Source organism: Bos mutus, chromosome 27, assembly GCF_027580195.1.
Source record: "Bos mutus isolate GX-2022 chromosome 27, NWIPB_WYAK_1.1, whole genome shotgun sequence".
NCBI classification, from domain to species: Eukaryota; Metazoa; Chordata; class Mammalia; order Artiodactyla; family Bovidae; genus Bos; species Bos mutus.
Genome location: NC_091643.1, coordinates 22,041,626 through 22,068,760, shown reverse-complemented (window position 1 = coordinate 22,068,760; position 27,135 = coordinate 22,041,626). Strand labels below are relative to the sequence as shown.

At 38.3% G+C, this 27,135-nt stretch overlaps 1 protein-coding gene across 4 annotated transcripts in view; it reads left to right on the top strand.

Moving 5' to 3' along the window:
• The window catches only part of DLC1 (DLC1 Rho GTPase activating protein), a 443,006-nt gene that overhangs the window by 332 nt on the left and 415,539 nt on the right, over positions 1 to 27,135 (top strand). Inside the window, exons 1-2 of one of the 4 annotated variants that reach the window (XR_011462861.1) lie at positions 314 to 604; positions 14,266 to 15,413. Coding sequence is in view for 3 of the 4 variants with exons in the window: in XM_070364153.1 (XP_070220254.1) it covers positions 14,391 to 15,413 (1,023 nt within the window). In the remaining variant the exon portion in view is untranslated. Of the gene's footprint in view, positions 1 to 313; positions 605 to 14,265; positions 15,414 to 27,135 lie in introns of those variants that run through there. The other 3 variants (XM_070364152.1, XM_005890951.3, XM_070364153.1) reach the window with 3 other exon arrangements.

Genomic DNA, 27,135 nt, shown 5'->3' with positions numbered 1-27,135 from the left:
ATCTTTTGAAAGGAGTCCTGCAAAGGTATTTTGATTACATTGTGTGTATACACTGAATACAGTGGAAAAGTTGTAGAGGAAGGAAAGAACTGTTTTCTATCTTTTTTTTTTTCCATAAGCAGTGTGGGATAGAAAAAGGCTTTACGGCTTTATGACTCTCCAGCTAATCACCTCAAGGGTTTTGACAAACTCACTTCAGTTCTGTGTAAAATCAGAACTCCTAAATCGCCGGCCTCAGGGCTCCCCCCTCCCCTCCTCCCGGCTCAGTCTTTCTCACACGCACACCACTCAGAGGCAGGAAATGCTTCGCAGGCAATCTGGGCCTGGTTGTGGAGGCCCCTTTTGCAAAACATCAGTCTGAATTTACTAGACAGAAGTCACTAGGAACGCCTTGACAGACTCCGGCTTCGGCTAAGGCTCCCTCCAGCTGCGGAGGCTGTTTTTGTTAGAATCACACACTGCGCAGAACCGCTTAGAATAGAGCCATGATCTCAACCACGAAATGTGAACTTATATTTTGGAGAAAGTAACGGAGACGGACTCCTCTCCTAGGCTGAGTGTTGAAGCATGTCATGCCTCGGCGTTTCAGCTCCTCCTCGTCGAGGTAAGACGCTGTGGACTATCTATCTCTCCGCTTTGAGGCAATCTACAGAGAGGCAGAAAGATTGAGAGACATGTTAGCATCTTGCACGGAGTGGGTGATTTCTTGGGTGTTAGAGCTGAGCCACGAAATCAGAAGTGGAAAAGGTTTAATAAGAAGAAAACTGTGGGTCAAACTGTTTTAGCAGAATGTCAATTCGGAAATAGGCTCCAGGGAGACTTCACTCTTTTTCTCCGCAAAGTAAGATCTTATTTTCAAGTCCTTTTCATCCTTATTTATGACTAAAGCCAGAAGACCAGTTTCCCTATTTTATGACTTTTGTGAAACAAATACATTATTGTCACACATTAAGTGTGAAGTGTAAATGATTTTTTTTTTTTCCCCGTCTTTTGCCAAGAGAAGAGTAGTTCCTACTAGAATGACTTTATTTCTTAATAATGCATCTTTCAAAGAAAAGTTTGTGTCTCATTTAAAATATGAAGATTGGAGTCTTCAGTATGTCCCCACCCAGTTTCAACTACAGGTCAAACTGCTAATGTACAGCTTGCTAATAAATGGTTTATTTATTTATTTTTCAAAAAAGTAAACACATGAAAGTTTACAACTTATTTCTATCCTAAATAGAATTTACTCTGATTTTTAAAAATTTAAATATCAGAATTAGATTTAAGATATATATTAACTTTCCTGAATTTTAACTATTCACTGCTCAAATTCTGTGTGAATATTTTTGAATAATTAAAGTAAATCTCAATGACAATGACATTCCTTATTACCATTTTAAGGTTGCTGGAGATCACTAAAATCATATGAAAAGCTGATCTGTGTCCATAATTCATGTAATCATAAAATTACATTTCCACAGGACTGTAGTGTTTTTAACTTATGTTTACACGTGCAGTGTATAAGGAAAGAAATATAGTAATGTCTGAAATAGCAGAGTTTTAATAGATAACATAGTGTTATATTTATACTTCTGAATACTTAGAATGAAAACCATTATTTTATAGAAATAATATGGAAAGATATGTGAAAGAAACAAATAGCCATGCATATTTCCAAATTTATTAGATGAACACAAAATATCCTAAATGAAATATGAAAGCTATTTGACAGTTGGATCATATGAAGTCAAAGTTTTCGTCATAAACTTTGACATGGTATAAGGTGACCATTTGCTGTATTAGCTAATCATGCTTAAATTTTATGCTAGAATAACTTGTGTTGACAAATTCTAACTATTCACTAACAATTTAAGTCATGTTAAGACTTAAAAGTGATAAAAAGAATCTGTTTAATATGTTAAAATATTGACTTTTCTAAATTATAATTTAATAAAATTCCTCAATAGAATTTTAAGGAAGGAAAAAAATATGAGAGGTCACCTCTTCTAACAGTTTTAAAGGTGCCAATAAAGAAGCTGAAGTATGACATTCAAAAATGACCTGTCCAAGGTCGAACCGCTAGTTGAAAAGATGACATTGGAACCACCATACCCTGTGTCATAATTCAGATAACTTTATATCACATCATCTTGCTCCCAAATAATAATTATGCATAATAGGGTATGAACATATCCATATCTGGTAGAAGGCTACCTTTAAACAGAAAATTGAAATGCTTCTTAAAAAAAAAAAAGGCTTACAGCTGCCACTAGTATTACAGCATGGGGGGAAAAGAAAATTCCTGGTTTTAAAAAAGAATCAAGTTTACTAAGTAATGAAATTTCCTCAAATGCAAAAGTTTTCTTCTACCTTCAACAAACACTTTAAAGGAGTAACTTGTTTGTGACCGTTTTGTTACATTTCATGTTTATGCCCAGGAAATCAATCCATATGCTAATAATTATATTAATTTTAAACTGATGTTTCTTAAAAACATAGAGTTAAAAAGGAGGTTGTCTGATTCATATTTTTGTATCTAAATGGTATCATTATAACCCAACCCAACCAGTGACGTTCAGGAAAGATTTTACTGCCCCCCATTGGAATCAGTTTAAGAATCTTACACACCCAGACATGTTTTTATTTAAATAACCTAAATCTCCATTGCTATAGCCTGTTTCCAGTTCTATGCATTTTTACCTGAGTGGAAATGTGAAAAGGCTAAATGGACATGTGAAAATATGTGTACATTTTGAGGCCAAATAAACCCACTTCTTTTCATCATGCCTTCAACAGCTTATTTTTAGTCCTTTAATTGGTTCATATATCTACTCTGAGCCTTCTACAAAGTCCTTTAGTTGTAGAATGCAGAATTTGTTATGGTATATAAATAAATGGCTGACCAGTGCAGTGTTAAATGGAGGAGTTGGCTGTTTCATCTGTACCATTCCTCATATATGACAGTATATGTTGCTGATCATGCTGAAACACTGCACTTTTCATGGCAAGGGCCTTTCTAATAAAACTAATATGTTTCATTTTTAGTACATCCCATGTTGTTAGAGAAAATGTGAGTCGTGACCCTTTTCCCCCCATTTTTATGAACCAAATTGGATTTCCTGATGTTATTACCACTTAAATGATAAGCTATTCAACACTTCCAATGTCTCTACACTCTACATGATTGGAATGAGGAATAAACACGTAAAGCAAAAGCCCATATAACTGATTGCATGATTAACTAAAGGGCTTAGTAAAAGAGAGTAGTACATCATTTTATTTATTTTTTCTTGAGTACGTTATAATAAAAAAGAGAATTTTTCTGGCCCTATCCAAGTCTGCCCATACCATATATGCGTGCCAAGTCCCTTCAGTCATGTGCGACTCTTTGCAGCCTATGGACTGTAGCCCGCCAGGCTCCTCTGTCCATGGGATTCTGCAGACAAGAATCCTGAAGCTGGGGGCTGTGCCCTCCTCTGGTGGATCTTCCTGACCCAGGGATCGAGCGCGCATCTCTCATGTCTCCTGCACTGGGAGGTGGGTTCTTTATGGCTAGCGCCACCTGGGAAGCCCCTACCCATACCTACCCCTGTTTTTGTTTAGTCAGCAAGTCGGGTCCGAGTCTTGGGGACCATGGGGTAGACTTACTGAGTCTACCTGAAGCCTTTCAGGTTTCTCTGTCCATGGGATTCTCCAGGCAAGAATGCTGGAGTGTGTTGCCATTCTCTTCTCCAGGGGATCTTCCTGACTCAGGGATTGAACCTGCATCTCCTGCATTGGCAGCTGAGTTCTTTACCGCTGAGCCACCAGGAAGGCCCACAAATGCTTTAGGCATGTTTTAATCTTACTTATAGAGAAAGAGTCTTATAGGATTGTCTTTTCGGTTTTGTTTTGTTTTTACTGTGCTGATTCTTGGTTGTGCATGTACTATCTTTAGTTGCAGCATGCGAGCTCTTGGTTGAGGCTTGTAGGATCTAGTTCTGTGACCGGGTATTGAACCCAGGCCCCCATGCGTTGGGAGTGCAGAGTCTTAGCCACTGGACCATCCTTTCATTCATTTTCTTTTTAGAGAATGAATGAATTGGCATCAGTATCATCTTACAATGAGAATTCTCTCTGTAGATATCATTACAGTACAGCAAAGTTCCAAATGAGTGATGATTTAGGTTTAGATCAGTTATTATTTGAATAAATGTTAAGAATTTTACATCAGAATTTAAAGAGAAAGAGGGAAAATTCCTCCAGATTTTAAGAAAATAGTATAAATATTGAGCCTTCTTCTTCCAAGTGAATGATAAGGCCCTTGTTTGTACAATTTAAGTCAAACAGGTTTATAGAGAAGCCCAAATTCAGATTGTCTTTGGTGTGGATACAGAAATACAGCATGTATTTCTGCCATTCTCATTTGGCACTAAACTGCTGGTCTGCTCATAGAGTTTTGAGAAATAGATGGACTTAGTTTTTGAGGAAGTTATTCAGAATAAAGATGAAGGTGGACCTTGAGACCTAGTTTAAAAGAGATTATTTATTTTGATTCAGTGTATTATAAAGTATAATAAGTGAACTTGAAAATATTGAATAGGAATTTTTGTGTTAAAAAAAAAAAGGCAGTGTAAACAGCATGTATGTGAACTTGTTCATGAAAGAAATAGAGGATTGAAAAAGGCAGTTGTAACTGCTTGTATGTATGAAAGTGAAGTGAAAGTCATTCAGTCATGCCCGACTCTTTGCAACCCCATGGACTATATAGTCCGTGGAATTCTCCAGGCCAGAATACCGGAGTGGGTAGCCTTTTTCTTCTCCAGGGGATCTTCCCAACCCAGGGATGGAACCCAGGTCTCCCACATCGCAGGTGGATTCTTTACCAGCTGAGCCACAAGGGAAGACCTCTATGTATGAAAATGTTGTCTTAGACTGAAATAACAGAATGGCTTTAGCAATACAGTTCAGATAATCCAGAGGGAATCAGTCCATTAGTAGAAATGAGATAGAAAGAAAGTAGGAAGAGCAGAAAGCAAGATCAGAAATTCAGTAAGTGTTGCTTTTTATTCCCAACAATTAGCAAAATGTCTAGTGTGTCAGGTACTGTCAATACCTGTTTTTTAGTAAATGTTTGTGGAGTAAATAGGAGGGAAAGAAGAAAGGAAAGGAAAACCAATGTTGAAGAGTGGGTGTTGTGAGACTTTTTTTTTTTAAGTTTTCCAGACATCCTGTAATGACTGAATAATAATTTTTAAAGAGGAAAGAAAATAAGAGGTTGGCAAGAGTCATCAGAGCCTGAGGCCAGAGGTTAACAACACTCTCATAAGATGACATTACAAGTTCATTAAGAACCAGAGGGAAGCGTGAGCATCCAAAAATAGTTCAAAGTTAAAAGTTACATGAGGCCAGTGAGAGCAGAGCACTGGTGAATTTTCCACAATTTAAATGGGGTGGTGTACTGGAAAGCTCATGGGAAGAGATGGAAAATGGGCTCAGTCTTGCATCTTTGCCATTTGAATCTGCTCTGTGGTTTCAAGCACGCCCCATATCTACTCTGAGCTTCTGCTTTTTATTGGTAAAATCTGGAAGATACTGTAAATATTTATATCACCGGGTCATTTTGAGCATCAGATGAGACTTTGAATGTGCCAGTTGGGTCACATACAGTATAACAAACAAATTTCTGTTTTTTTTTTTTTTAAAGCAGAGGTCAAATGAATCGAGAAAGAAAGAATCATGGCATTTCACTCTGTGGTCAAATCACTCATCTGTATTGAAATAACATGGGCATACAAAGGATAGTTCCAGCTCCTCCTCAGTTAAGGATTCTGCAGCTAAGATCTGTCAAAATAAAGGAATTACTACTGTCACCATCTTCATCATCGTCATCGTCTTCTAGTATCTAGTTTTATTGCACTATGCCATGGATTAAGTGCTTTACATGTATTATCAGCTCATCATTATTATTATAGCCCAATATTACTATTTCTGTCAATGATTTTCATTATTCCTATCCTTGAAGTGATAAAACTGGGGAAGACAGAACCTAAGTAATGAATGCAAATCACCAGAAAAAGAAAAAGATTGTTTAACAGACATCTTGCCCTCACAAAAAAATAGAGATAATAAACACCAGCCACCAATAGGTGTTGGACATTGACGTATTCCTTAGTCCTGCCAAAACGTCTCTGTATAAAATAGGATAATAACAGTACCCACTACATAGAGTACTTATTGCTCATGAATATTGTTACTAAGGAGACAGTGAAAGGACAACACCAAATGCAGGGCCTGATCCACTGCTGCTGCTAAGTCACTTCAGTCGTGTCCGACTCTGTGCGACCCCATAGACGGCAGCCCACTAGGCTCCTCTGTCCCTGGCATTTTCCAGGCAAGAATACTGGAGTGGGTTGCCATTTCCTTCTCCAGTGCACGAAAGTGAAAAGTGAAAGTGAAGTCTCTCAGTCGTGCCCGACTCTTAGTGACCCCATGGACTGCAGCCTACCAGGCTCCTCTGTCCGTGGGATTTTCCAGACAAGAGTATAGGAGTGGGGTGCCATTGCCTTCTCCAAGGGCCTGATCCACAGTAAACACTTAATACATGGAAGCTTTTTTACTATCACTATTACCATGATCATCAAAAGTTTCTAATGCACCAACTATTTCTTGGGTATTGGGGACAGTTGGTAGTAAAAACAATCTAAAATATACATAAGGAGATGAAAAAAATAAGCTGAGAATGATAGATATTAAATATAGAAGGATACCCCTGGTGGTTCAGCATCTGCAATGCAGGATACATGGGTTCAATCCCTCAGCTGGAAAGATCATCTGGAGATGATCTATATTCTTGCCTGGAAAATCCCATAGACAAAGGAGCCTGGCAGGCTACAGTCCATGGGGTCGCAAAGAGCTGGACACGACTAAACCACCACTACCGCAGAGGACAAAAGTTGATATCAGAGGCATCAATTCCTGATGGGAGACCAACCTAACAGAAGTAACTGAGTTCTCAAATGATTTCATGTTCCTGATTTCAGTGAAAGTTGTACTTATCAAATGGCTGAAATCTCAGGATCATGTTGTCACCGAGCTGTTTGAGCACCTGTGTTGCTGTAGCCCTATCTCTTATTTATACTTAGTGATTACTATGTCTACCGTTGGAGTGTTCTTAGAAATGATAGCAAAGCTAAAAATAGAAAGTGACCACTTAAAGCAAAGCCACATCTCACTATGCTGATGATAAAGCATTATAATTCATGTCTGTTGTGGAATAGAAGTATCTTTTTACAAAAAGGCAGAAATCACATTTCAGTCATATTGCTTTGCCATAAAAAAAGACAATGGAACATTTGATATAAAATTTAATTTTAAGCTGCTTCCTGTTGCATCAAAAATTTCAAGTGCAACAAGTTCAGAGCGAAAGCAATACTTTTCTTTGGTTTTAAGGGAGTTTGCAGAAAAGATATGAAGTCAAAATGCGAAATAATTAATCATTCGTTAATGAATTTATTTGCAGAAATACCTAAGCTACAGTGTAGTTCTAGATGCTCAAAGGGATCTGCATGAAATGGAACACTTACTGAGAAGACTATGTACATAAAAAAAGAAAATAAAACATGGAATCCCAAAGGAAATATAGATATCTAGAAATAACTGCATCCATGATACAATATTATCCCCCAAGACTGCGTTAATTCTGGGATCTCTTGGAAACCAATTATCTCCAGAAAACTTTTAGTGATATCAGGCAAATATCATGACATTTTAAAAGATTTAGTCACATTACACGTGGTTATTTAAGAAAATGTTCTGGGAATATGCAAACCTGGCTGACTTGAGCTATAAAGTGGTGATAAGTCAGACACTGCCAGTATCTGAGCTCCTCCCTGCAAGGGAATTGGAAACTACCAGGGATAGAGGAGCCTGGCGGGCTACAGTCCATGGGGTCACAGAGAATCGGACTGAGTGACTACACACACACACACACACACGCACACACACACGGCTACATTATATAGGAGGAAGCTGGAGGTAAAAATAGGACAACTCAGAAATAATAATTCGCAATTTTTTAACAGCTTTCTTTTTTCCGATGAGCTGACTTCTAGTGGATTGACTGTGTTAATTTTCAAATATACTTGCTTCCTGGAACATATTTGACTCTGAGAGCTAAGAAGGAGAAAAGATTACCAAGCTCAGTAAAACTAATATATACATGAAAATAGGTAAACATTTTAAAAAGTATTTTAATTGGGTACCTATTTCTTCATTCTTTTTCTTAAGATCAAAAATGATGGAAGCTTAGATGTGTCTGCCGGAAAAAGTGATGTACTACTTACTCCATTGACTTAGTTTATTCTAGGTGGTTTACCCTATAATTTAAAAGGCTGTTGATAATTTCCAGACAGCCTAAAGACATAGAAGCTTTTCCAGATATAATATTTTAAGCTCTATTAAGTAATTTATCAATAAAGGATTTTAATAGGAGTTTGTTTTTTCCACAGACAGCTGATGAGGGATAATGAATAACTACCAACTTTTGACACAGTATGTAAAAGTAGATGAATAATGACTTTGTGAAGGAATAGACCCAGATTGCCACTAAAAAAAGGAAATCTGCATACGATCATATAGTGAGAAATTTTTGCATCATGTTATGCAAAAACATTAGGCTTAAGGAGAGGAGGAGGTTTCTCTCTCCTTAAGCCTAATTCTAACCCTGTCTAATTTGGATTAGAGAGCATGAATATTTTAAAGAATAAGTGCTAATTGTGTTTTATTAAAAGTTGGCTACCCTGACTAGACTCATAGAAATGTTTTTTTAAAATATGTGATTTTCTTTTTTTTTTGGCTATTTGTTCATCATGCATTTACATACAGGGATTGAGATTAACCATGTCTGTCCCAGGCTTTCTCGCTGATCCTAAGCCTCCTGAATACGTGACACCAGTTTTGCATGTTAAAGCACTCCTCTCATGTTATCATTGAGTTGGGGGCAGTGGAAGGTGCCCAGATGTGCTACAGTTTAGTTTGCTAGATGATTTGTTCTTTGACAGCTCCATCAAGAAAATGAATTCCATTTCGACCTCCACCCATGCTCACTGTCAGGAAGATTTACTTTGCCATTCTGAGCACACATTTGAAGACCTGTGTCTGTTTGACTGTTGTTGATCCTGTTCTGATTGTCTAATTCAACTCAATAAGTGTTTGGGTGGCATGATATGCAAAGTTGACTCCCCGAGGGCAGGCCAAGATCCATTAAGATGTCAAATCATTATAGGATGCTCAGATTCCCCATCTCTCCATATCACCAACTTGACCCTTATATTAGTAACAGCATGGGCCATTGTATTAATAGAAATGTTCTTTTCTTGGTTCAGGAGCATTCTCTATTCTTGCAAGAGTTCATGTTAGGGAATTTAATCCGTGTGTGTGTGCATAGTGTGCATAGTCCAACACTTTGCCACCCCAATGGACTGTAGTCTGCCAGGCTTCTCTGACCATGGGGTTTCCCAGGCAAGAATACTGGAGTGGGTTGCCATTTCCTACCCTGGGGAATCTTCCCGACCAAGGGATCGAACCCGTGTCTCCTATGTGTTCTGCATTATAGGTGGATTCTTTACCTACTGAGCCATCAGGGAAGGAGCTTAACTTACTTTTAATTAAAAGGAGATTATTCCCCTTATAATATTCATTCCTTCTCCCAGTGACTGAATACATACTATGTGGTAACTATTTCCCACACACACATGCACACACACATATGCACATATGCGTTACAACAGTAGTAGGAGAAAAACATGACCTAGAAATTTAATACAGGATGTGTAATTAAGAAGAAAGACGTAAAGGAAAACCAGAAGTAATTCTAGCCAAGCTGTCTAGAAGAAAGTAGGAAAATACAGAGAAACCAGCAGTACTGTTATGCCTTTATTTTCTCTTCTGTTAATATGCAGCATCTGTGTGAAGGTGTCTAAAAACAACCCAGGAGTCAATCATGTGCATGTGCGTGTGTGTGTATTTATTTATATATGTGCACGTATATCTATATATGTCATCTGTGCTCTGAAAGGACAAAACAACTTAATATATATTTAGGTTTATATTCCCAGTGTTTAGCAGACTGTCTGCAGCCCAGGCGTGCATGCTCAGTCACTCAGTCGTGTCTGACTCTCTGCGACCCCATGGACTATAGCCCACCAGGCTCCTTTGTCCATGGTATTTCCCAGGCAAAAATACTGGAGTGGGTTGCCATTTCCTACTCCAGGAGATCATCTCAGTCCAGGGATCAAACCCGTGTCTCTTGCATCTCCTGCATTCGCAGGTGGTTTCTTTTATCACTGAGCTACCTGGGAAGCCTTCTGTAGCCTGTTCAGTCCTAAATAAATACTTGTTGAATAAATGACTATGATCAGGCAGTGTTGCTATCAGTTCTAAGGTACTGCCCACTTGATTTCAGCCACAAGTACTTCATTTGCCCCGAGTTCTCCCAGGCTATCGTGTCAGCAGTAGTGATTCCCATCGGGTTCTTCTTCCCTGAGGACCACTGCCAGGTCAAAATACAAAATGTGTGTTCATTTCAGAAGCAGTTGCAAAAGAGAGCATGATAGCTTGATGTCAGAAATAAGTCAGGGATTCTCAAACTAGAATGTCTTCCATTGTTTTTAGTACTATATTCAACCTTGATTCATTTTAAAATACAGACTGTATGCCACAAAATGTTTATGTTAAAGGGTGGTAAGTGTTACAAAATGAGCCCACATAATACATTTTAAATCACTCTGTGTCCAAACATCCTATGCCCTAACATCACAAAAAGCAAATGTGGACATTTCACAAATATTTTCCAGAATCATTACATAATTAGAGGTACATAGGGTTTCTTGTTATATTAATACAGTGGTGTTTGAACACATACATTTAAAAAAGTGAAAAATCCCCATGGAAATTCACTTCATAAAATCAACACCCTAGAATGACTTACGCTTTTCCAGATCCCTCATCCAAACCCTGAGCAGCTGAGCTCATTCTGAATGAAACTGCATAATAACGATTATTTTAAAAAATGGTAATAGAAGTTTGCAAAGTAAGTCATCAGTAGTTAGAAATGTAATTTTGAATAAGACAGCCTGGTGAGAAGGCTCAAAGGGAAACTTAGGTTTTTTACAAAGACTTCTGAATCTTACAGGACAGATTCGAGTCAATTCAGATGACTTAGAAAATGAGTCCCGGGTGCTCATATGTGATGGACAATAATGTTCTCAGTCACTCAGTTGTGTCCGACTCTGTGACCCCATGGACTGTAGCCCGCCAGGCTCCTCTGTCCATGGAATTGGAATTTTTCAGGCAAGAATATTGGAGTGGGTTGCCATTTTCCTATTCCAGTGGATCTTCCCGACCCAGCAATAGAACCCGCATCCCTTGCATCTCCTGCATTGGCAGTCAGATTCTTTACCCCTAGCACCCTCCGGGCAGCCCAGACAATAATAATCATATTTTAATTAATACTGTTTTCCGCCTTTAGATCCTGCAGACAGATTTTTAACTATAAATCTTACAAATCAGAATTTAATTAAGTGTGAATAAGAAAGCTTGTTGAGATAATTAAAAAAAAATCTATCAGACCACAGGATTTGGAGTGAATGTCCACGCTATAGTGGTGATGGTCATAATGAAAATTAGAAAATTTTATGTCTTTGAGATGAAGACACTATAAATTCACAGGAATGATATTGGAAGTGTCCAAAGGACCTAGATAAGAAATTAGGACAGAAGGAGTTAATGGTGTATGAACCTGTCTAATTTACAGTCTCTCTTTACATCTAGATTGTCTCAGAACTGTTTAACTGTCTTCCTTTGATGTTATAAAAATACTTGCCAGAGTTGAGTGCAATAAGTTAACTAATATTATGGTAAGGACTTAAAGGCAAAACTTTTATGTAATCTGTTCCCCAGGGGGTTAATAAAACTCTTTCACCTTCTTCATCAAAGAAATAAAACCAGAAGTCAGCCTCAACTTAAATGTAAATGTGGCTTAGAAATGACACAGTAATACCACTTGGCATTTCTTAAGTTAGCCTGCTCTTTCTACGCTGGATAAAAATAAAGAAAAGAAAGCATCTAAAACAGAACCGCCCTATTACAACCCAAATTTGCCCATGAAAGCAGAAATTTTCTGGCCTGCATCTATGCGTTTTTTCCACTTTCCGTAGCCTCCCACACGATAATGACTTATGCATGGAATTCAGGGACTTTATATTTTTCTTTTGAATGCAAAATGAATGCCAACATGGAAAATGTGAATGCTGGCCATTTTCAAAAAGATACACACTGACCTCTAAGGAAACCAAATAGCATCCAGAATGCTATTTGGTCAGTCTGGGGTACCAGAATTCTAGTACATTCCTGGTCTTTACAGGATGAGAATATTTACCTTTCTGGCATGTGCTTAGTCAGAATAGCTTGAAATTTTTGGTGGACAGTCAGACTCCTTTTCAATAGACTGAAGTGACCCAAAACCAGCACCGCGGTTAATCTTGTTTATGACTGAAATCAATAAGCCAGTCCATGTTATGTGCTGACCGTTCTTGTGTGGCGTAGAAACTAGAAGTGTCTGCTCTTGAATGAGATTTTTTATTTTACAATTCAGTCATTAGGTTTCATTATGGGACACAATTTGGATTAGTCATTTTTATAAGGTTGCGTTTACATTGGTGTAATTTGTTGCCTTTAACTAAGGCTTTGAATAATTCAAGGCAGAGAGGATGGATGGATATCTGGAATGTGTTTATATCCTGACCTTATCTTATGCTTGGTTTTCATGTTTACTTAAAATTTTTATGGCCAAATTCTAACAGAAATATACAAACTAAACTCCTTGGAAGCCAAACAGAATGAGACTGAAATTCCTAAAGAACTGTTTCAATTGTCTTACTGTGCTCACATCTTTTTGATTCACCTGAATCCTTACCTGAAGAGTTTAGATTTTATACCTATTAAAGGTGTCTGGGAGGAAAGGAGGCTGTAGAATCTCATTCCATGGAGACAATGAAGTTTGTTGCCTCTCTGGGTCTTAGAACTGGTGCCTACTTTGAATCCAGGCTTACCCTGAGATATGTAGCCTTAAGCAAGTCATTTAACTTCTCTAAGCTTTAACAATACTAGCTTGCAAACTGGTCATGGTAGCAAAGGGATGTATGTAAATATATTTAACCCGAAAGTGGGCTAAGGCATGTCCTATTCTTTGTGACCCCATGGACTAGAGCCTACCAGGCTCCTCCGTCCATGGAATTTTCCAGGCAAGAATACTGGAGTGGGTTGCCATTTCCTTCTCCAGGGGATCTTCCCGACCCAGGGATCGAACCCAGATCTCCCTCATTGCAGGCACTTTACCATCTGAGCCACCTGGGAAGCCCATTTAACCAAAGGCATTGCAAATGGTGTGTGGTATGCCTTCTTATGCATGAATTATGTGTTAATATGAGCTAAACTGATTACCCCGGGAGTTTCTTAGTCACTGCCTGGGGTAAATGTGTCCTGGTGATTTGGGGTCTGTATTAGCTCTTTCACATGCTAATATATTACACTGTTGTCTCTGTAGCTCAGGTTTTGCATGAGTAGTTCCCTGGTGACCTTTGGTGCAATTCAAACCAAACAGCCAATAGATTTCTCTAGCAATTTGTTTCCACAAAAGTTAACCAGGGAAGCGTGTAAGCTAGAGCAACTTGTTTCTTCTGGTGAATTATTAAGTATAGCAGTCCAGTTATTTTCCTAGTGGGATTTTTAATTATACACACACACACACACACACACACACACGCTTGTGCTCCTGCTGTCGCTCAGTCGTGTCTAATTCTCTGTGACCCCATGCACTGTAGCCCGCCAGGCTCCCCTGTCCTTGGGATTCTCCAGGCAAGAATACTGGAGTGTGTTGCCATCTCTTCCTCCAGGGATCTTCCCAACCCAGGGATCAAACCCACATCTCTTCTGTCTCCTGCATTGACAGGCAGGTTCTTTACCACTAGCACTACTGGGTTATTCATTAATAGGTCAGTCAATCCAGCTATATTTAAAAGTATTGTCAATGATTTTTGACCAGAGATACTAAATGTAAAATTTTCTTCTATTAGCCTGCTTCTTGAAGAAATAACCCTATTAAGGTTGTTAATTGGAAGTTTTATTGAAACCTCTTATTTAATCTTTCATAGCATTGCTTAAGCACTCTCTTTTCCACAATAGATTTTGACTTTAGAATTATATCCTGAACTCTATGTATATATTTTATTTTTTTAATAGGTGGTGAAATGACAAAACTTCCTCTCTTCTTCAATCAGTGAATTTGAAGTAATCTTTCATCAAGTTTCATCTCCTTTAGTCTCATACGGAATGTATCTCTCTGTCTGTTGTTAAACTACGATGACATGTCTGTAGCTATCAGAAAGAGAAGCTGGGAAGAACATGTGACCCAATGGATGGGACAGCCTTTTAGTTCTGATGATTGTAACACAGCATGTCATCATGGACTAGTAGCTGACAGCTTGCAGGCAAGTATGGAAAAAGATGCAACTCTAAATGTGGACCGCAAAGAGAGGTGTGTTTCACTCCCAGACTGCTGTCATGGCTCAGACCTGAGAGAGATTCCTGAGGGGCCAATGGGTCACATTTCAAAGGAGGTGGATGAAGATGACAGCCATGAAGGTGAAGATCAGTTCCTTTCTCTGGAGGCCAGCACAGAAACACTCGTGCATGTTTCTGATGAGGACACCGATTCTGATCTGTACCTCACAGATGATAAACAGATTCTAACTACTCAAGGGCCTGAAACATCAGACCAACATAGCGTCAAAGGAGCAGGCTCCTTAGTAAAGACGCTGCCCATTGTGGAAAGTAACCAAGATTCTTATGACTCCTGGGGAATGGCTGGTGGAGTTGATTTAGGGCTGGTTGAGGAAAAGGGGGACAAGAAAGTTGTTGACATGGTGAGTAAAAGCCTGGAGCTTTGTAAGGAGATAAGCTTAAGTGAAATAAAAGATCGGTCCAAAATGAATGCTTGCAGTTCTTTGAATGTGAAAGATATTGTGCCAGAAAAGCAGTTGGTTAATTCTGCTGTAATTGCTCAACATCGAAGGAAACCCGACTTCCCTAAAGATGAACATGAAAGCAACACCTGCAGTGCAGTACAAGATAAGTTATTGGCTATTCCTCGTATGGACAGAGGACTGCCATTATTAAAAACAGATCCTGGAAGCTGCCTTCTGCAGCCTCCTTCCTGCCCTAGTGGAATGTCAGCTGAAAATGGCCTGGAGACGAGTGGTTTCTCAGAACATCAAAACAAAAGTCTTCCAAAGTTCAACTCAGGAGATGGCATGCAGTGTTTACACTTCAAGGAGACTCTGGCCACCCAGGAACCCACAGATAACCAAGTCAGACTTCGTAAAAGAAAGGTAAGACGCATGCACCAATTATCTGGCTTTTGGAATTTTGTAAATATCCTTGTTTCCATCATTTATTATTCTTGCTAGGGTTAAAAAGATATGTTGCTGTTTCTTTTGCCCCATAGTGTAGCTGTATGACTTAAAGAGAATCTTGGGAAAATCATCACAATATGTAAAAATTAAAACAGGATAACCTATTTCACTAGTGATATTTATAATGGTTCCTGAGCATTTTATTTTGGAATTGTGTTGAAGACAGAACTGATTTCACTTTCTTTGGAATTAAATAGCTACCAGATAGCTCATAGATCTGAAGGGCAATCTCTAATTTTCTGAAAGAATATCATGATATCTTTAAATTAAAATTATATATTTCAGTTTGTTTCTCTTTCCCCTTTAGAAAATATATTTTATTATAATAAAAGTGGTATAAGTCACATATTTTAAATGAGCCCTTTGCATATACCAAGGCAAAAGTACCCCCTTCCCCCAAAATATGCTAATGCTATTTTAAATGATACCCTGGCACATTTGCTATCCATAGCTATATGAACTTTCTGTTAACTTTTGACCAAAAGGATCAATAACTGAAATAAAATTTTATGCTGAGGCACCTTTGACTAATCCTGTAGATACCCTGATCCCTTGAGAAGTGTGCAAGTGAGAGACACAAGGATTGGAGACAAACTGCATGAATCATGGTTTGGTTAGAGAACTCTTGACTAAAGTTTGTCATACCTTCAGGATTTCCCCAGCATTCTTCCCACAATGTAGTACTCTAAAGTCCTGATGTAAATATGAGTACCATTTCTTCTGTAAATCTAACATGCCATTGACATTTAAAAAAACCCTGCAGATTGGACATTTCAGGGCAGCAACCTTGCCCTTCTTGATACAATATGAGTCCATAATTCCAACTCTCCTAAGACAAAACTAAACTTCTCAGTTCTGCACAACTGGAGCTATCAAGAATGAGAAGCAAAAACTCCAGCTCCCTTTTGGTGAAGAAATCTGGTTTCCATAAACCATAAACGTCGTTTTGCTAACAAACTAGATCAGTAACGTGTCGTAAGTTTAAGTGAAGTAAAAACTTTACAGCAAAGATCAATGTGCACAAACTGTTAATACATGCCCACAGAGCATTCTGTGCTTCTGGCGAACTCTTCCTTTCTTGCATAAATTGTATTAGAATGTTAATGCTGCATAAAGTTGTTATGATTGGAATGCTCAGGTTGCTTTTTCAGAAATGTCCATATAGTCAATCAAATCTGTTGGAGGGAATGCAATAATGACATAAGAAAGTATTAACTGACCTATGACATAGTTCCCCTAAAATATGACAGACCCTGCCCAACTGCCGACAGGAACATTAAACATTCCAGAAACATATGCTCACCACTTGGACACTTATATCAATTCTAAGAATGCAAGAAGGAATTTGCTCTTGGATGTGTCACTATAGCATGGTTGCATTACGAGAGCCATAATTATATCTCATTTACAAGTTCTAACTTAAATGTGCTATTTTAAGCATTTCATCATTCTAAAGTATTATGACATTGTCTGGAGGAGTGTTTGTTTTGACTCTACAACTCATTTGGGGTGCTCTGTAATAAACAGATTAAATTAAAAATTTGAGGTTTGGAAATTACTCTGGAAAAGTATGGTTACAAGAGAAGATACCTCTAGAATCAGTGTGTAGGAAGTTTTGTTCGATTTGATTTTGAATGCATGTTATAATAGCTTCAAGTTGCCCACTAGCCATTTTAGAACTTTACCAAGAGAAATAATAAAACAAATGCATAAATATATATGTACAGATATGTCCATCATTGTATTGTATGTTACTGACAAAAAGGACATAACATAAATTTCCATCAATCAAGGATGTATAATCAAATTCAAAAGCAGAGACATTACTTTGCCAACAAAGGTTCATCTAGTCAAGGCTATGGTTTTTCCTGTGGTCATGTATGGATGTGAGAGTTGGACTGTGAAAAAGGCTGAGTGCTGAAGAATTAATGCTTTTGAACTGTGGTGTTGGAGAAGACTCTTGAGAGTCCCTTGGACTGCAAGGAGATCCAACCAGTCCATTCTGAAGGAGATCAGCCCTGGGATTTCTTTGGAAGGAATGATGCCAAGGCTGAAACTCCAGTACTTTGGCCACCTCATGCGAAGAGTTGACTCATTGGAAAAGATTCTGATGCTGGGAGGGATTGGGGGCAGAAGGAGAAGGGGACGACAGAGGATGAGATGGCTGGATGGCATCACTAATTCTATGAATGTGAGTCTGAGTGAACTCCGAGAGTTGGTGATGGACAGGGAGGCCTGGCGTGCTGCGATTCATGGGGTCGCAAAGAATTGGACATGACTGAACGACTGATCTGATCTGAATCATTGTTTAGTGTATAATGATTGTTTAATCTGTAGTTTGGAATGGTATGCAGCCATGAAAAAGATGGATTGAGATCATGTTCTCTAACTGAACGGTACTCATGATATAGAGTGTGTAGAAAAAGACAGTGGCAGGCCAATATTTGTAGCATGTCTCAGTCTGATAAGATGAAATATGTGGATACAGACATAGATAGAAATATAGATGGGTTATGACCCTCTCTAAATGCCTACCTAAATAAGAATATGCAAAATTCTAGATAAATAGGCACAAAATTGTTGACAACATTTACTTTGAGATAACAGAAGTAAAAGGTTAGAGGCAGGGCATTTCCATTTTTGGCCTATATATTTTTTATAAAAGGTGTTGTGTCTGACTCTTTGAGACTCCATGGACTATACGGTCCATGGAATTCTCCAGACCAGAATACTGGAGTGGGTAGCTGTTCCCTTCTTCAGGGGATCTTCCCAATCCAGGGATCAAACCCAGGTCTCTTGCGTGGCAGGTGGATTCTTTATCAGCTGAGCCTCCAGGGGAACTCAAAGGTAGTACTATTCTGAGCAAAATGCATACAATGAGCAGATACAAAAACAAAATAATATTAGATCCTAATATTAGACTGTCTTCCTAGGTAGCTCAGTAGTAAACAATCCACCTGCCAATACAAGAGACTCAGGAGATGTGGGTTCAGTTAACTATTAGAAGCATTTTCTACATGGCATAAGATGACCCTTTATTTATACAGTTATTATGACTATTATTACTTTTATGACATGGAAGCAAATACAGACTTTTTCAGAATATCAACAAAAGTTTCAATCAACTACACAATTCTAGTGTAGCTAGTTTAAAACTTATCTCCAGATAAGCCTCCGGAGAGACACATGGACCATATTTTCATGTCTAAGGTCTTAGGGGCCTGATTGTGAAAGCAGTTTGCTAAGTTGTCTGTATATTTTAAACTATTTCTCAAGCATGGTGACAGCTTTGAGATTAGAGCTTAGAAAGGTAAAGCAGAATAAGCTAATAAAACTTTAGTTAGAGAACTTTAATCAGCTCATTATCTGATGGGCATATGAGTGAACCAAATCTGTCATTGAGTTTATGAACATGAATTTTTTGCAGGAGGGAGATCAGGTTTTAAGACTTGGAAAGAAAACAAAAACAAAAACAGAGCTTCTAAGAGTCGTTCTCAGAATGCACTGAAATACTACTCTAGAGTTATCATTGTAATTTAGACATAAATTCCTTCAAACCTATAAATATTGGCAGGCATTTGTTGTTCAGCATGATGTATTTTTTCTTGTTTTCCAGTGATATTTCTGGCCATCAAAGATAGCCAGACATACTTATTAGAAGTCTCAATTGGAGTGACTACATTTGTAATAAATATAGATAAATATTGACCTTTTAAGCTAATAATTCCCTTCAATATGGTGAAATATATCATTAAATCAAAGCCACTGAAATCAAAGGAAAACCAAATAGATCATGAGCAGACATCAGTGCATGAGCCAAGAAGGTCATGTGGCATGTGACCAGCGCTTATAGGCTGTGGGTGGGTCTTTGGGGTAAGGCAGCTGGTTAAGAGCAATTCTCAGAGACAAGTTCCAAAGAAATGTGGGGGAGGAAGACAGTCTAAGAAGTGGTCTCTTCAAACCAGATGGGATGTGAAGATGGAAAACATGTAGGGAAAGACTTGAGGTTAGACTTTTTTTTTAAGAGCCAGTATATTTGTTCTTGATGGTGGTTTACTAATTAAAGAGAGTCTGAAATTAGTCTTCTCTAGAGACTATTTAAATAGTTCCCCAATTTTTGAATAGCCATAATAGTTGTATAAATATATAAAATATTTTTATTGGCTTGCATAAGACATAGTCCATGTTACCAAGCAGAGTAAACTACAAAAGATAATATAAAAATGATTTGAGCTTTGACATCCAATTTTTCCATTTGAACAAAAACCTCACATTCCAACAGGCAACAAAAGTATCCTTTATGTTATCGATCTGACTACTTTCACAGAAAATCAGTATAAACATGGCTTGACCAACATCTTTCTCTCACACATACATAATAATTACGGTAAGGTAAGGTAAGTCACTTCAGTCGTGTCCGACTCTGTGTGACCCCATAGACGGCAGCCCAACAGGCTCCCCCGTCCCTGGGACTCTCCAGGCAAGAACACTGGAGTGGGTTGCCATTTCCTTCTCCAGTGCATGAAAGTGAAAAGTGAAAGTGAAGTCGCTCAGTCGTGTCCAACTCTTAACAACCTCATGGACTGCAGCCTACCAGGCTCCTCCATCCATGAGATTTTCTAGGCAAGAGTACTGGAGTGGAGTGACATCACCTTCTCCGACATAATAATTGGGTAAAAGTAATTCTGGAATGGTATGTTTTCTAAACCTTAGACCCTCTTATCCATCTGGTCTACCACCTTGAGCATTTATCCATATCCCGATTAGTAAGAAGAGGGAAGTGTACTGGGATGACCACACTCCTGGGTAAAGGCAGGACCCAGAAAGAGCACATTTCTTTGTTTCAAATATTTCATATTCTAGAACTTAGCTGTATGGCCACATCTAGCAATAAGCACTGAGAAATAGAGTTTGTATCCTGGGCAATCTGGTGTCTGCTAAAAATTCTGTTACCAAAGAAGAAGAAAAAATGTATATTGAAGGATACCTGATAACATGAATATGTTGAGGAATTGCCCAAATTGCCCAAAGCCAAAACAGTATACTGTACATAGTAGTGTAGTGTTAGTTGCTCAGTCATGTCTCACTCTTTGAGTCCCTGTGGAATGTAGCCCGCCAGGCTCTTCTGTCCATGGGATTCTCCTGGCAAGAATACTGGGGTAGATTGCCATGCCCTCCTCCAAGATATCTTCCTGACCCAGGGATTGAACCTGGGTTTCCTGCATTGCAGGCAGACTCTTTACCGTCTGAGCCACCAGGGAAGCAGTGGTAGCTCAGATGGTAAATCCTATACTATACTATACTATACTATACTTTAAGTATAGTACATACTATACTATACTATACTTTAGTATAGTACATACTATACTTTATCTTTGGAGAAATATAATACATTCATTGTTGTTGTTTAGTCACTAAGTCTTGTCTGACTCTTTTGCAAACCCATGGATCATAGCCTGCCAGGCTCCTCTGTTCATGGGATTGCCCAGGCAAGAATACTGGATTGGGTCGCCAGTTTCTTCTACAGGGGATCTTTCTGACTCAGTGATTGAACTTGTATCTCCTACTCTGCAGGAGTGTTCTTACTCACTAAGCCACCGGGGAAACCCAATACATTCTGAAATGACTGAAAAAAATTAGCAATGACTGAAAAAAATAAAATATTTTCTCCTTCAGTTCAGTTCAGTCGTTCAGTCATGTCCAACTCTTTCTGACCCCATGAACCACAGCACGCCAAGCCTTCCTGTCCATCACCAACTCCTGGAGTTCACCCAAACTCATGTGCATCAAGTCAGTGATGCCATCCAGCCATCTCATCCTCGGTCATCACCTTCTCCTCCTGCTCCCAATCCCTCCCAGCATCAAGGTCTTTTCCAATGAGTCAGTTCTTCGCATGAGGTGGCCAAAGTATTGGAGTTTCAACTTCAGCATCAGTCCTTCCAATGAACACCCAGGACTGATCTCCTTTAAGATGGACTGGTTGGATCTCCTTGCAGTCCAAGGGACTCTCAAGAGTCTTCTCCAACACCACAGTTCAAAAGCATCAATTCTTCGGCGCTCAGCTTTCTTCACAGTCCAACTCTCACATCCATACGTGACCACTGGAAAAACTATAGCCTTGCCTAGATGGACCTTTGTTGGCAAAGTAATGTCTCTGCTTTTGAATATGCTATCTAGGTTGGTCATAATTTTTCTTTTTTTAAAATTTTATTTTATTTTTAAACTTTACAATATTGTATTGGTTTTGCCAAATATCGAAATGAATCCGCCACAGGTATACACGTGTTCCCCATCCTGAACCCTCCTCCCTCCTCCTTCCCCATACCATCCCTCTGGGTCGTCCCAGTGCACCAGCCCCAAGCATCCAGTACTGTGCATCAAACCTGGAATGGCGACTTGTTTCATATATGATATTATACGTATTTCAATGCCATTCTCCCAAATCATCCCACCCTCTCCCTCTCCCACAGAGTCCAAAATTCTGTTCTATACATCAGTGTCTCTTTTGCTGTCTTGTATACAGGGTTATTGTTACCATCTTTCTAAATTCCATATATATGCGTTAGTATACTGTATTGGCGGAGAAGGCAATGGCACCCCACTCCAGTACTCTTGCCTGGAAAATCCCACAGACGGAAGAGCCTGGTAGGCTGCAGTCCATGGGGTCGCTAAGAGTCGGACACGACTGAGCGACTTCACTTTCACTTTTCACTTTCATGCATTGGAGAAGGAAATGGCAACCCACTCCAGTGTACTTGCCTGGAGAATCCCAGGGATGGGGGAGCCTGGTGGCTACCGTCTATGGGATCACACAGAGTCGGACACGACTGAAGTGACTTAGCATAGCATAGCATAGCATACTGTATTGGTGTTTTTCTTTCTGGCTTACTTCACTTTGTATAATAGGCTCCAGTTTCATCCACCTCATTAGAACTGATTCAAATGTATTCTTTTTAATGGCTGAGTAATACTCCATTGTGTATATGTACCACCGCTTTCTTATCCATTCATCTGCTGATGGACATCTAGGTTGCTTCCATGTCCTGGCTATTATAAACAGTGCTGCGATGAACAGTGGGGTACACGTGTCTCTTTCCCTTCTGGTTTCCTCAGTGTGTATGCCCAGCAGTGGGATTGCTGTGTTGGATGGCAGTTCTATTTCCAGTTTTTTAAGGAATCTCCACACTGTTCTCCATAGTGGCTGTACTAGTTTGCATTCACACCAACAGTGTAAGAGGGTTCCCTTTTCTCCACACCCTCTCCAGCATTTATTGCTTGTAGACTTTTGGATCGCAGCCATTCTGACTGGCGTGAAATGGTACCTCATTGTGGTTTTGATTTGCATTTCTCTGATAATGAGTGATGTTGAGCATCTTTTCATGTGTTTGTTAGCCATCTGTATGTCTTCTTTGGAGAAATGTCTATTTAGTTCTTTGGCCCATTTTTTGATTGGGTCATTTATTTTTCTGGAGTTGAGCTGTAGGAGTTGCTTGTATATTTTTGACATTAGTTGTTTGTCAGTTGCTTCATTTGCTATTATTTTCTCCCATTCTGAAGGCTGTCTTTTCACCTTGCTTATAGTTTCCTTTGTTGTGCAGAAGCTTTTAAGTTTAATTAGGCCCCATTTGTTTATTTTTGCTTTTATTTCCAATATTCTGGGAGGTGGGTCATGGAGGATCCTGCTGTGATGTATGTCGGAGAGTGTTTTGCCTATGTTCTCCTCTAGGAGTTTTATAGTTTCTGGTCTTATGTTTAGATCTTTAATCCATTTTCAGTTTATTTTTGTGTATGGTGTTAGAAAGTGCTCTAGTTTCATTCTTTTACAAGTGGTTGACCAGTTTTCCCAGCACCACTTGTTAAAGAGATTGTTTTAAATCCATTGTATATTCTTGCCTCCTTTGTCAAAGATAAGGTGTCCATATGTGTGTGGATTTATCTCTGGGCTTTCTATTTTGTTCCATTGGTCTATATTTCTGTCTTTGTGCCAGTACCATACTGTCTTGATGACTGTGGCTTTGTAGTAGAGCCTGAAGTCAGGTAGGTTGATTCCTCCAGTTCCATTCTTCTTTCTCAAGATAGCTTTGGCTATTTGAGGTTTTTTGTATTTCCATACAAATTGTGAAATTATTTGTTCTAGCTCTGTGAAGAATACCATTGGTAGCTTGATAGGGATTGCATTGAATCTATAAATTGCTTTGGGTAGTATACTCATTTTCACTATATTGATTCTTCCAATCCATGAACATGGTATATTTCTCCATCTATTAGTGTCCTCTTTGATTTCTTTCACCAGTGTTTTATAGTTTTCTATATATAGGTCTTTATTTTCTTTAGGTATATTATATTCCTAAGTATTTTATTCTTTCTGTTGCAATGGTGAATGGAATTGTTTCCTTAATTTCTCTTTCTGTTTTCTCATTATTAGTGAATAGGAATGCAAGGGATTTCTGTGTGTTGATTTTATATCCTGCAACTTTACTATAATCATTGATTAGTTCTAGTAATTTTCTGATGGAGTCTTTAGGGTTTTCTATGTAGAGGATCATGTCATCTGCAAACAGTGAGAGTTTTACTTCTTCTTTTCCAATTTGGATTCCTTTTATTTCTTTTTCTGCTCTGATTGCTGTGGCCAAAACTTCCAAAACTATGTTGAATAGTAATGGTGAAAGTGGGCACCCTTGTCTTGTTCCTGACTTTAGAGGGAATGCTTTCAATTTTTCACCATTGAGGATAATGTTTGCTGTGGGTTTGTCATATATAGCTTTTATTATGTTGAGGTATGTTCCTTCTATTCCTGCTTTCTGGAGAGTTTTTTATCATAAATGGATGTTGAGTTTTGTCAAAGGCTTTCTCTGCATCTATTGAGATAATCATATGGTTTTTATTTTTCAATTTGTTAATGTGGTGTATTACATTGATTGATTCATGGATATTGAAGAATCCTTGCATCCCTGGGATAAAGCCCACTTAGTCATGGTGTATGATCTTTTTAATGTGTTGTTGGATTCTGATTGCTAGAATTTTGTTAAGGATTTTTGCATCTATGTTCATCAGTGATATTGGCCTGTAGTTTTCTTTTTTTGTGGGATCTTTGTCAGGTTTTGGTATTAGGGTGATGGTAGCCTCATAAAATGAGTTTGGAAGTTTACCTTCCTCTGCAATTTTCTGGAAGAATTTGAGTAGGATAGGTGTTAGTTCTTCTCTAAATTTTTGGTAGAATTCAGCTGTGAAGCTGTCTGGACCTGGGCTTTTGTTTGCTGGAAGATTTTTGATTACAGTTTCAATTTCCGTGCTTATGATGTGTCTGTTAAGCTTTTCTATTTCTTCCCAGTCCAGTTTTGCGAAGTTGTACTTTTCTAAGAATTTGTCCATTTCTTCCATGTTGTCCATTTTATTGGCATATAATTGCTGATAGTAGTCTCTTATGATCCTTTGTATTTGTGTGTTGTCTGTTGTGATCTCTCCATTTTCATTTCTAATTTTATTGATTTGACTTTTCTCCCTTTGTTTCTTGATGAGTCTGGCTAATGGTTTGTCAATTTTATTTATCCTTTCAAAGAACCAGCTTTTGGCTTTGTTGATTTTTGCTATGGTTTCTTTTGTTCCTTTTGCATTTATTTCTGCCCTAATTTTTAAGATTTCTTTCCTTCTACTAACCTTGGGGTTCTTCATTTCTTCCTTTTCTAGTTGCTTTAGGTGTAGAGTTAGGTTATTTATTTGACTTTTTTCTTGTTTCTTGAGGTATGCCTGTATTGCTATGAACTTTCCCCTTAGGACTGCTTTTAAAGTGTCCCACAGGTTTTGGGTCGTTGTGTTTTCATTTTCATTTATTTCTATGCAAATTTTGATTTCTTTTTTGATTTCTTCTGTGATTTGTTGGTTATTCAGCAGCGTGTTGTTCAGCCTCCATATGTTGGAATTTTTAATAGTTTTTCTCCTGTAATTGAGATCTAATCTTACTGCGTTGTGGTCAGAAAAGATGCTTGGAATGATTTCAATTTTTTTGAATTTACCAAGGCTAGATTTATGGCCCAGGATGTGATCTATCCTGGAGAAGGTTCCATGTGCGCTTGAGAAAAAGGTGAAATTCATTGTTTTGGGATGAAATGTCCTATAGATATCAATTAGGTTTAACTGGTCTATTGTATCATTTAAAGTTTGTGTTTCCTTGTTAATTTTCTGTTTAGTTGATCTATCCATAGGTGTGAGTGGGGTATTAAAGTCTCCCACTATTATTGTGTTATTGTTAATTTCTACTTTCATACTTGTTAGCATTTTTCTTACATATTGCGGCGCTCCCGTGTTGGGTGCATATATATTTATAATTGTTATATCTTCTTCTTGGATTGATCCTTTGATCATTATGTAGTGACCATCTTTGTCTCTTTTCATAGCCTTTGTTTTAAAGTCTATTTTATCTGATATGAGTATTGCTACTCCTGCTTTCTTTTGGTCCCTATTTGCATGGAAAATCTTTTTCCAGCCCTTCACTTTCAGTCTGTATGTGTCCCCTGTTTTGAGGTGGGTCTCTTGTAGACAGCATATGTGGGGGTCTTGTTTTTGTATCCATTTAGCCAGTCTTTGTCTTTTGGTTGGGGCATTCAACCCATTTACGTTTAAGGTAATTACTGATAAGTATGATCCCGTTGCCATTTACTTTATTGTTTTGGGTTCGAATTTATACACCATTTTTGTGTTTCCTGTCTAGAGAATATCCTTTAGTATTTGTTGGAGAGCTGGTTTGGTGGTGCTGAATTCTCTCAGCTTTTGCTTCTCTGTAAAGCTTTTGATTTCTCCTTCATATTTGAATGAGATCCTTGCTGGGTACAATAATCTGGGCTGTAGGTTATTTTCTTTCATCACTTTAAGTATGTCTTGCCTTTCCCTCCTGGCTTGAAGAGTTTCTATTGAAAGATCAGCTGTTATCCTTATGGGAATTCCCTTGTGTGTTATTTGTTGTTTTTCCCTTGCTGCTTTTAATATCTGTTCTTTGTGTTTGATCTTTGTTAATTTGATTAATATGTGTCTTGGAGTGTTTTGCCTTGGGTTTATCCTGTTTGGGACTATCTGGGTTTCTTGGACTTGAGTGATTATTTCCTTCCCCATTTTAGGGAAGTTTTCAACTATTATCTCCTCAAGTATTTTCTCATGGTCTTTCTTTTTGTCTTCTTCTTCTGGGACCCCTATGATTCGAATGTTGTAGCGTTCGAGTTGTCCTGGAGGTCTCTGAGATTGTCCTCATTTCTTTTAATTCGTTTTTCTTTTTTCCTCTCTGATTCATTTATTTCTACCATTTTATCTTCTAATTCACTAATCCTATCTTCTGCCTCTGTTATTCTACTGTTTGTTGCCTCCAGAGTGTTTTTGATTTCATTTATTGCATTATTCATTATATATTGACTCTTTTTTATTTCTTCTAGGTCCTTGTTAAACCTTTCTTGCATCTTCTCAGTCCTTGTCTCCAGGCTATTTATCTGTGATTCCATTTTGATTTCAAGATTTCGGATCAATTTCACTATCGTTATTCAGAATTCTTTATCAGTGAGATTCCCTATCTCTTCCTCTTTTGTTTGGTTTGGTGGGAATTTATCCTGTTCCTTTATCTGCTGGGTATTCTTCTGTCTCTTCATCTTGTTTA